This window comes from Agelaius tricolor, unplaced genomic scaffold (assembly GCF_023055355.1).
Source record: "Agelaius tricolor isolate 1412-34295 unplaced genomic scaffold, bAgeTri1.0.p SCAF_12, whole genome shotgun sequence".
NCBI lineage: Eukaryota > Metazoa > Chordata > Aves > Passeriformes > Icteridae > Agelaius > Agelaius tricolor.
In genome coordinates this window covers 5,752,990-5,764,381 of record NW_027269272.1, presented here as the reverse complement: position 1 = coordinate 5,764,381, position 11,392 = coordinate 5,752,990, and the positions used below count along the sequence as shown (strand labels likewise).

General features: G+C 58.5%; 1 protein-coding gene across 3 annotated transcripts; it reads left to right on the top strand.

The window, feature by feature from the left end:
• Positions 1 to 2,527: 2,527 nt before the first annotated feature.
• AMOTL2 (angiomotin like 2) lies at positions 2,528 to 10,566 on the top strand. 3 transcript variants are annotated; one of them, XM_071437313.1, is made up of 10 exons: positions 2,528 to 2,663; positions 3,613 to 4,377; positions 5,672 to 5,894; positions 6,385 to 6,529; positions 6,673 to 6,765; positions 7,383 to 7,678; positions 8,176 to 8,468; positions 8,583 to 8,794; positions 9,095 to 9,235; positions 9,414 to 10,566. In XM_071437313.1, exons 2-10 carry the CDS (start codon positions 3,701 to 3,703, stop codon positions 9,470 to 9,472), a joined length of 2,139 nt encoding a protein of 712 aa, XP_071293414.1. In that variant the 5' UTR covers positions 2,528 to 2,663; positions 3,613 to 3,700; the 3' UTR covers positions 9,473 to 10,566. The 3 variants fall into 3 exon arrangements, with proteins under 3 accessions (XP_071293414.1, XP_071293413.1, XP_071293411.1); XM_071437312.1 differs by having other exon boundaries at positions 9,092 to 9,235; XM_071437310.1 differs by having other exon boundaries at positions 9,080 to 9,235.
• Positions 10,567 to 11,392: the final 826 nt, after the last annotated feature.

Here is an 11,392-nt window from a genome sequence, read left to right as displayed (position 1 = left end):
TCCATCCATCCATCATCCATCATCCATCCATCCATGGATCCATTCATCCATCATCCATCCATCCATCCATCATCCATCCATGGATCCATTCATCCATCCATCCATCCATCCATCCATCCATCCATCCATCCATCATCCATCCATCATCCATCCATCCATCCATCATCCATCCATCCATCATCCATCCATCCATCCATCCATCCATCCATGGATCCATTCATCCATCATCCATCCATCCATCCATCCATCCATCCATCATCCATCCATCCATCCATCCATCCATCCATGGATCCATTCATCATCCATCCATCCATCCATCCATCCATCATCCATCCATCATCCATCCACCCATCCATCCATCCATCCATCCATCCATCCACCCATCCATCCATCCATCATCCATCCATCCATCATCCATCCATCATCCATCATCCATCCATCCATCATCCATCCATCCATCCATCCACCCATCCATCCATCCATCCATCATCCATCCATCATTCATCCACCCATCCATCCATCCATCCATCCATCATCCATCCATGCATCATCCATCCATCCATCCATCATCCATCCATCCATCCATCCATCCATCCATCCATCATCCATCCATCATCCATCCATCATCCATCTATCATCCATCCATCCATCCATCCACCCATCCATCCATCCATCATCCATCCATCATTCATCCATCCATCCATCCATCCATCCATCCATCATCCATCCATGCATCATCCATCCATCCATCCATCCATCATCCATCCATCCATCCATCATCCATCCATCATCCATCCATCATCCATCCATCATCCATCCATTCATCCATCATCCATCCATCCATCCATCATCCATCCATCCATCCATCCATCATCCATCCATCCATCCATCCATCCATCCATCATCCATCCATTCATCTATCCATCATCCATCCATCCATCCATCCATCCATCATCCATCCATCCATCATCCATCCATCCATCCATCCATCCATCCATCCATCCATCATCCATCCATTCATCTATCCATCATCCATCCATCCATCCATCCATCATCCATCCATCCATCCATCATCCATCCATCCATCCATCCATCCATCCATCCATCCATCCATCCATCCATCCCAAGGTGCTGGGCCTATGTTTCCAGACTCTGTATGTACCTGGGGACACAGAGACAAGTTCTGTGCTCTCGTCTCCTCCCCACACCAAACTAGACCCTCACTCGACCTTCAGGGTGCCAATTCCAATGTTTCAACCTTCATCCATGAGGATTTGACTTGTCACTGGGAAAACGGGGCTGTTTCTTAAGCTTCCAGGTGCTCCTCTTCCTCCAAGCACTGACTCCATCTCTCTGCATTTTCTTTCCATGCTCCTCTGCCTTTGAGTCTGGTACCTGCTACACATTGGAGATTCATTTTCCCCCCATTTTTGGGGAGACAACCCAGAGGTAGTGAGCTGTGCCTGCAGCCCTGTGCCTGCTATTGCACCCTGGGTGCCTTGGGGATGATACCAGCGTGTGATGGAGCAGAAAAACAAGGAGAGGAGGCTGGAGATCCCCATGTCCCCCTCCCAGATCAGCCTCCCGGCTCTGTGCCAGTCAGAAGATGCTTTTGAGTTCCCTCAAAAGAATGGGAGCTTAATGTCCCGGAGCTAATAAGCAATTTTCCCCTGCACCTGCCTCTCCCCGCCGCCTCCCCTCTGGCCATCTGCCGTCTCTCTCGGGGCCTCTGGACTCTGCACCGGCAGCCTGGGGCTGGGATGGGGCTGGTGCTCCACTGCTTTGGGGCTGGGGGTGCTCAGTGTCCCCCCAGAGATGAGCCAGGGTGCTTTGAAGGGGGAGTTCAGCCCCTGATGGTTTCCTCCATCCCTGTGTCCCCCCAGGGAAGGGGGTGGCAGAGCCCAAAAGGAGAAACTGAGGCTGGGAGAGCAGCAGGGGACACGCAAAGGTGCCGAGGCAGACACGAGCGGGCAGGAATTGCTGTATCCACAGGGAGCTGGCATCCCCGGCCAGGGGGGTGTGAGGATGGAGGACACAAGCAGGGAGGAATGCAACGAGAGGGATGTGAAGAGAGGATGCAAGGAGGGGGAAGGTGAGGAGGGGGGATGCGAGATGGGGGATGTGAAATACGAAGAGGGGGGCATAAGGAGGGGGATGTGAGGAGGGGGATGTAAGGAAGACACGATGAGGAATGTGAGGTGAGGAATGAGAAGACAGGGGTGTGAGGTGGGGGATGTGAAGGGGGGGATGTGAGAAGGAGGGTGTAAGGAGAGGGACACGAGGAAGGGGGATGAGAGGAGGGGGGATGCGAGGACGCAGGATGCGAGGCGGGGGGATGCGAAGAGGGGGAATGTAAGGAGGGGGGATCGAGAAGGGGGGGCCCGAGGGGGCAGAGCAGATGGGGCCGGCAGGCTCGGGGTGCCCCGGCCCCACAGACAAAGGCTGGGGCAGATTTACGGCCCGGGACAGCTGGCGGGCAGAGCCGCCCCCCCGGCCGCAGCTGCCGCTCCCGCTCCCGGCCGCGCTCCTGCGCCGGCGGCGGCCCCGGGGCGGAGCGGGGCGGGACCGGCCCCGCATTCCGGGCATAGCAAAGCCCGGCCCGGCCCCCGCGGCCCCGGGACGCTCAGAGCCGCCGCAGCACCGCTCCGCTCCGCCATGCCCTGGTGAGTTCCGCCGCCGGGACCCCCGACCGGCACCGGGGACCCCCGGCACCGGGAATTCCCCGGCACCGGGACCCCCCTGACCGGCACCGGGACCCCCCGAGCGGCATCGGGACCCCCCAGCACCGGGAATTCCCCGGGACTGGCACCCCCTCCCCCCCGGCACAGGGAACCCCTCCAGCACTGGGACGCCCCCGACCGGGATCGGGACCCCCGACCGGCACAGGGACCCCCCCGGCACGGGGATGCCCCTCGGGGAAAGGACGCTCCCCCGGCACTGGGAATTCCCAGCAGGGATCGGGACCTCCCTCGGCACCGGGACCCACCCGGACCAGCAATCCCGGGACCGAGACCCCCTTGGACTGAGATCGTCCCGGCCGGGACTGGGGCACCCCCCTGAGGCTGGGATTCTTTGACCGGGATCGAACCCCCCTGGCCCAAGGAAGGCCCCAGCCGGGACTGGGATCCCTCCATGGGAAAAGGACGGCCCCAGAACCGGGACTCTTTTCGCTGGGACCGGGACTCGCCCGCCCCCCCCCCTCCAAAGGGGACCGGAATATCCTCCTTCCCCCACGGAAAAATCCCAGGACCCTCACCGGGACTGGGACACTTCTGGACACAATCCAGGACCCCCGGGTCCGGGGATGGGGGGTCCTATCCATCTCCCGGTGGCTCCGTGCCCGGTCCCGTGGGGCCGCTTTATCCCCCGCTTTATCCCGGGCCAGTGCCAGTCCCGGCTCCATGGGGGACCAGCCCCGGAGCCAGCCCCAGGTGCGGTGCCGGTGCTCGGCCACCCCACTGCGGGGGCTGCTCCTCTGTCCCCCCGCCGCCACGGGCTCCCACCCCTCCGGCACGTCCGGGCCAGATTCCTGGCAAACAATCCCGTGTCCACCAGGATCCGGACCGTCCTGCCCCGGCTGCTTCCCAACAATCCCGTTTCTCCCTCCCGCAGGTGTCTCGGCGTGTCCAGTCGCTGTTGAGGTCCCCCGGGACTCCCCTTCTCGGGTGGAAACGTGGCTCTGCCGCCGGCACGGACGGACATGAGGACGGCGGAGGACTCGAACGGCACGGTGCTGCACCGGCTGATCCAGGAGCAGCTGCGCTATGGGAATCTCACGGAGAACCGCACTCTGCTGGCCATCCAGCAGCAGGCCCTGCGCGGCGGCGGCGGCGGCGGCAGCCCCCGCTCCTCCCTGGAGAGCCTGAGCCCGGAGGAGAGCCAGATGGTGCAGCAATCCACGCGGCAGGAGCCGCAGGGCCAGGAGCATCACTCCGACCACGTCTACCTAGAGAACAGCGTCTACCGGCTGTGCCCGCCCAAGGGCGAGGAGCTGCCCACCTACGAGGAGGCCAAGGCTCATTCCCAGCTGCTGGCATCGCAGCGGGGAGCGGGAGTCCGGGCCGAGAGCGGCGCCCGGCGCCCCGACGAGGGGCTCAAGGAGCTGAAGCACGGCCACGTGCGGTCACTGAGCGAGCGGCTCATGCGGATGTCGCTGGAGAGGAACGGGGCCAAGGCGCAGAGCCCCATCAGCGCTTCCCACAGCTTCCCGCAGCTCTCCCGGCAGCTCGTCCCCCTGCGCGGGCAGCAGCCCGAGGGCACGGAGCCGCGGGGACCGCCCCCGGAGTATCCCTATGTCATCCCTTCCCAGGATGCTTACCTGGCTGAGCCCCGAGCCTGCTCCCGGGAAGGTCCTGGATTTCAGCATCCTGAGATCAGGTAAAGCTGTGGCCCCTGGGCTCTGCTTTTGGATGCCTCTCAGGAATGTTCAGGATGGATGCTTGGAAGGGCAGCGGGGGCCCAGAGCAGCTGCTTTTGTCCTCACTGGCCCAGGCTGTGGGGGTCTGCTGAGAGCCCCCCACTCTGCTCCTGTCCCCAGCTCCCCCAGTGTGGCTGGGCTTTTCCAACCAGTGAAGAAAATCCCATTCCCACAGCAATGGGAATGCCTCCTCCCCATGCACCAGGAGGGAGCTGGGGGTAATTTAGGGAATAATCCAGGAGCTGGAAGCAGCCCAGGAAGCAGCTAAATGTGGAATAGGTACGGGGCAGGGTGGAAGACAAATATGCTCCCTGCTCCACAGAAAGCCATGCCATGGTCCTGAGCTGGGAATGTCCATGATACTTGGAATTGCTGCTGAGCAGAGCCTGGGCTGGTGCCAGGTGGTCTGTAGTCCCTCTGGCAGCTCAGTGCCTGTGGCAAAGCCCCAGGGTGACTGTGAGATGGACATCTGGGGGTCCAGGCATTGCCTGGAATTTGAGGAGGCCTGGAAACAACCTCTTCCAGTGTGGAAAATGATGGGAAGAAGGGAACTGGTGGCTCAATGTGAGGACACACTGCTCCCAGCCCTGCTGATCTATCCAGGCAGAGAGCGATAGCATCTCCAGCAGGAAAACCTTCTCCTTCCAGGGAACAAAGAGGGGAAGGGGAGCTGCGAGGAAGATGTATTTATTCCTCCTTGCTCCTATATCATCCCGCAGGAATGCAGCCCTTGGCGGGCAGCCCGCGGGGGAGCGCGGCAGGGCCGGGCCGTGCTCAGCCACCCTGCTCCGGGCATTGCAGGAGGGATGGTGAGGTGGGATGCTGGAGCAGTGGCACAAGGGGCAGCCAGGCTGGCCTGGCTCCTCCCAGTATAAAAAGGACACATCCACAGTTTGGCAGTGAGGACCTGTGTCAGGAGCCTTTGCTTTGCACAGAAAATAAGGAAAATGCTGGCTTCCAAGGTGGATCCTATGCCAGGCTGCCTGCAGCATTCCCAGCAAGAGAGGGACCTGGGGGTTTGGGAGCCCATCCAGACCCACTGGCCAGGTCCTGGAGGGGTCAGATCAAGGCATCCCTGCAAGATGGGATTTGTGGTTAGAGAGCGAGCGCTTCCCAGTTCTAAAAAGCAGGATAGGCACTTCCACCTCCTTCGAGGTGACTGGGAGGCACCAGCACGTGCTTGATGGGATGCTGGAGCTGCAGCCAGCTCTCCCACCCTGCCAAACCTTGACACCCCCTCCTCGCTCTCTGCAGGGTGCTGCCCACCTCGGTGCCAGCCGCCTTCCTGCCGCTGTGCCCGGGCGCGCTGGGTCCGGCGGGCGTGGAGGCGCTGGTCAGCGCCCAGGCGGTGTCGGCCGGCAGCCGCCTGGCCCGGGCAGACGCCGTCCTGCGGGAGAACGAGAGGCTGCAGCGGGAGAGCGAGAAGCTGCGGCGGGAGCTGGAGAGCTGTGCCGAGAAGGCGAGCCGCATCCAGAAGGTGAGGGAACGATGGCAACTTCCCGTGTCCCTTCCTGCCCGGGGCGATGCTAGACCAGCTGCTGTGAAAATTCACCCCCCTTTAGTGATTTAATCCTTTCTCCTCCTCCCTCTGGCGGCTTGCTCCCCTCGGAGCAGCTGCAGCACGGCAGCCGGGGCTGGGGAGAAGGAGCCCATTCTCCAGTGACCCTCTCCCTCTGCCTGTCCCCCCATCCCAGCCACCACAGAAAGCCCTTTGTGTGGCCGTCTACAAGGGGCGGCTGTTCCCCGTGGCTGGGCTATGGCAGAGCCAAAATCTGTGGAGAAACTCTTCCATAAGAGAAAAGACCAAAAAAACATCAATTTCCCCCCCCAAAACAGTGCACTTGGGGTGCACTGAGCTCCTCTGGCAGCTCAGGTTGGGCTGAGCAGCCTGGCTGGGCTTTGGCTGGCATGTGCCTTTCCTCATTCCATGAATATCTAACCCTGGCTTGTCCCTTCCTCCACCCCAGCTGGAGAACGAGATCCAGCGCATCTCAGAGGATTACGAAAACCTCGTCAAGGCGTCTTCCAAGCGGGAAGCCTTGGAGAAAGCCATGAGGAACAAGAGAGATTGTGAGATGCGACGGCTGCAGGATTTCAACCGAGACCTGAAAGGTGAGGGACCCTCTGTGTCCCCCTCCCTGTGGGTGCTCTGTGTCCCCCAGCTGTTTCCATGGGAAACCAGGCATTTCCCCTTTCCTCCAGCCAACACCTTGCATTTAAATCTTAATTGGGTTTTTTTTTTTGTTTTGAACCAGAGAGGTTGGAATCGGCGAACAAGCAGCTGGCTAGCAAGAACCAGGAAAACCAGGAGAGCAACCAGGCCAGCGTGGCCAAACTCCTGGCACAGAGTAAGTCCCGGGGGATGGACACCCATCCCTGCCCGGCTCCCCGGGCGTCTGCGAGCAGGGCTCGGCTGGAGGAGGCGGCGGGTGTCGGGCGGCAGCTCTCGCCCTTCCCCAGGGAGGATGGAGCAGTTCTTGGCGCTGGACTCGAGCCATTAATCCCGGCGGCCGGCCGGCGGCGTGACCCGCATTCCCCACATTCCTGCCGCAGCTCCGGCTCTTCCAGCACCAAGCCCGCACTCCCGCCCCACGCCAGCCCGGCCGTTCTCTCCCTCCTCCCTCCTGCACTTCGCAGCCATGCAAGCCTGGGCATTTTTGGGGGAAAATGCACTTAAATTTTAGCAGAGAGACAGGATGTTGGTGTTAGTAGAAAGAATTGCATGCCTTTCCCTAAGGTGGCTGGATTCACACCAGGCAGGTTTCACCCTTCCTGAGCTAAAATTTAGGCTGGAATTAGGCTGGCAGTGGAGGCTTTTGGCCATCTGGAATGCCCCTGCCCCTCGTTTGACAGAAGATCTGGAGGAAGGGGTGGCATGGCCAGATGTTGGGAAGCAAAGAATCCCCACTGGGCTTCACAGCCTTAGGGAAGCTGAATGTCTGAGATTTGTGGGGTTCCCTTGCAGGCTACGAGCACCAGCAGGAGAAGGAGAAGCTGGAGCGGGAGGTGTCCCTGCTGCGCAGCGCCAACGAGGACCAGCGGCGGCGGGCAGAGCTGCTGGAGCAGGCCCTGGGCAGCGCCCAGGCACGGGCGGCCAAGGCAGAGGCCGAGCTGCGGAAGAAACGAGCCTACGTGGAGAAGGTGGAGCGGCTGCAGGCAGCCCTGGGGCAGCTCCAGGCTGCCTGCGAGAAGCGGGAGCAGCTGGAGCTGCGGCTCCGCACCCGCCTGGAGCAGGAGCTGAAGATGCTGCGGGCTCAGCAGGTGGGTGCTGGCAAGGCACGGCTCTGATGCTGTTCACAGGGGTATTAGGATGAGGGTTAGGTTAGAGAGGATCTGACTCCATGTTTCAGAAGGTTTGATTTATTATTTTATGATATATATTATATTAAAACTATACTAAAAGAATAGAAGAAAGGATTTTATCAGAAGGCTGGCTAAGAATAGCAAAAGAAAGAATGATAACAAAAGTCTGTGGCTTGGACTCTCCATCCGAGCCAGCTGGACTGTGACTGGCCATTAATCAGAAACAACCACATGAGACCAATCCCAGATCCACCTGTTGCATTCCACAGCAGCAGATAACCATTATTTACATTCTGTTCTTGAAGCCTCTCAGCTTCTCAAGAGGAAAAAGCTTAAAAAAAAGACTTTTCATAAAAAATGTCTGTGACACACGGCAGCTCCAGCCAGGCACGGCGGGTTCTGCATGCTCCCAGCACCTCCTCATCCTCACTGGGGCTTTGTTTTGGCTGCTGCAGAGGCAGGCGGGCACCACCAGTGGGGGGACGCCGGAGCTGAGCGCCCACACGCTGTCAGAGCAGCTGAGGGAGAGGGAGGAGAAGATCCTGGCGCTGGAGGCCGACATGACCAAGTGGGAGCAGAAGTACCTGGAGGAGTGCACCATGCGCCAGTTCGCCATGGACGCCGCGGCCACGGCGGCCGCCCAGCGCGACACCACCCTCATCAGCCACTCGCCACGGCACTCCCCCAACAGCAGCTTCAATGAGGACCTGCTCCTGGCCAGCCACAAGCACCAGGAGATGGAGAACAGGTTAGTCCCACCTTGCCAGAGGCATTTGGCATCAAACTTTTTGGTTGGGCAGTGCCTGGATCCTCCTCTTCCCATCCAGCTCCTCTTGCAGCTTCTGCCTTTCCTGCTCTCCAGGTTGAAAGCCCTTCATGCCCAAATCCTGGAGAAGGATGCTGTCATCAAGGTCCTGCAGCAGCGCTCACGGAGGGACCCCAGCAAAGCCCTTCAGGGCTCCCTGCGGCCGGCCAAATCCGTGCCCTCCATCTTCGCTGCCTCCGCCGCCCCGAGCTGGCCAGGGGCTGGCCAGAGTGACCGGTCATCCGAGGGCAGCTCCCGTGGCAGCACAGGTAAAGAGGGACAGCTGCCTGCTCCCTACCTTCACTTGGCACTGGGGACCTGCTTGCAATTTTCTCCTGTGGTTTTGGAGTTGGAGAGCTTGGGGAGGGTTGATTCCTCCAGGATCAGCCAGCAATCAGAGAATTTCAGGATGGTTTGGGTTGGAAGGGACCTTTAAGCTCATCTTGTTCCACCCTCTCCTATGGGCAGGGACACCTTCCACTAGACCAGGTTGCTTCAAGCCTTGTCTAATCTGGCCTTAAAAACTTGAATCCCTTACCTTGAATCCCTAACAGAGTCTCCTCCAGCAGGCAAAGCCACCACTGAAGGGACATCAGTGTCCACTGCCCTTCCCTTGCCATCCCACTCCAAGCACGGCAGCAAGGATGGCAGCACGCAGACAGACGGAGCGGCCGGAAGCAGCGAACAGGGCGAGGGCACCGCAGGGCTGGGTGAGTCCCCCCAGATGGCACGGGGCAGGGAGTAGGGATGGCCCAGCACGTGGGTTTACCATCCCTGGGATGGGCTTTGCACAAGATCAGCAATTTTTAAAGGCATTTTTGAGGCCCCAGTTGGGTTGGGTGGGTTTGAATCCCTACGAATCCCTGTAAATCCTTTCTTTCTCTGCAGAGAGCTCGGCCGCTGCCAGAGCCCTGGACCTGTCTGACATGGTGGAGATCCTGATTTAAGGCCACCCAGGGCTGCACGGTGGCCTCTCCACCCCTCCTGCCAGCATGTTGGGATGGAGAAGTGTCTGGGAAGGAGAGGCCGAGCCGGGAGCTCAGCAGTGTCCCCTCGGTCTCGGCAGTGACTCCAGGATGTGGCAGGGTCACTGTCCCCTCAGTGCCCACACAGGTCCCTGGCTGCGCAGGGCGCGCTGGAGCCCGGGGACCCCGCAGTGGCTCCATCCCCATCCTGGCTCCATCCCAACTTCATCTCCATCCCAGCTCCCACTTCTGGGTCTTGGCCATCTGCACCCACCCAGGTGCTTGGCTTCCAACAGCAAAATCCCTCTCTGGTGGCCCGAACTGTACCCACAAGCTGAACTCTGCACGAGGGCAGAGCTGGGAGGGATCCTCTGTGCGTCCCATCGACCGCCCGGATCCACGTGGCCAAGCCAAGCACTGGGAGCACCAAACTCCCATCACCTGCATCCTGCCTGTCACAGGCTTTGTGATGGGGTCACAGTGAAACACAAATGACAATGGAGGGGATGAAGGGTGGAGGAAAAGTGGAGGTGAAAGGCTCTGAGGATGGAGGCAGCAGGATGTGTCACTCTTCTCCTGGCTGTGTCCCCTGGCTACTGGCAGCTGGCTTCTGCCCGTAGCCAGCACCAACATCCTGCTCCTTGGAGCTTCCCATCCTCGCCCTTCATGTAAATATATATATATTTTTCTTTATTTCTTTCCCCTTTCAACATGTGCATTTGCTGGCCAACTGCATTTTTTATTTTTCTCTCCCCAGACACATAAAAAATGCGTTCGGTTCTCGTGCATTGTTTACAAAATGGAAAAGAAACAAAAAATTATGAAAGAGGAAAAAAAACCCCAAACCCCGTGACTTAATATATTTTATATTAATATTGGTATTTCTTTATAAGTATTTTTTTTCGTGCTGTGAACTTTTTTCCTGCCAAAGACGACAAGTTCTCGTTTGTGCGTTTTAAGTTATCTTTAAGTATTTAAACATAAACCTGGCTGTTTCGTTATGCCACCCTATACCGAGATTGCTGTAGCATTCCACTTGGTATAACAATATTTTAATAAAAAAACCCAAATATTGATCCTTGGACTTTATTTTTTTTTCCATGCGATGCAGAGAGATGGAGGAGCCACCAGGGGAAGAGGGTCTGGGAGTGCTGACCCCCTGGTTCACATGTCCTTCCCAGCTCCCCAGGGCAGAGAGATTTGGGGTGCAACTGCATGGGAGAGGGGGAAAATGCTCAGGAGGATTTCTGCATTCCCCAAAATCCCATTGGGATCCCATTCCCCTCACCTTCATGGGGGAAAAGAATGGAGTTACCTAAAAGTGTTGATGTGGTTTCCTTCCTGCCCTGGCATTCCTGCATCCCTGTGTCCTTGGTTTCTGCATCCTCATGGCCTTGCATCCCTGTGTCCTCAGTCCTTGCACCTTGCTGTCCTTGATCTCTGCATCCCATAACTGCATCTGATGGGATCCTCCTCTTCCTCACAAAACCCCTTCCTGCCCTCCTAAGCTCTTGCCACATGGAAAACTGTTTAAAAGAGTCCCTCATCTCTTCCAGCATGGATGGACCTGGTCTCCAAGCTCTCCTTGGCTTTGTCAGCCATTTTTAAGCCCTTCCCACTCTGCCTGGCTCCTTGGTCTTCCAGAAGACCAGAAGTTTTCCAGGGGTTGGACTTCTATTTTCTGATAACTGTGGTGTTAATGCTTCCCAGGGAACATCCCTGGGGACTCTGCCATCTCCAGCCAGGCCAAGGCTTTCCCTTTGTGCCACCCTTTGGCATTAAGTGGGAGCTCATCTTTGTTATCCTGCTGTCCCTGGGGACCAGGAGCTCTTGTGCTTTGCAATGGGGTTCAGCTTGGAACAACAGCATCAGAAATCAGTTTTGCTGCCAGCTCTTCCATGG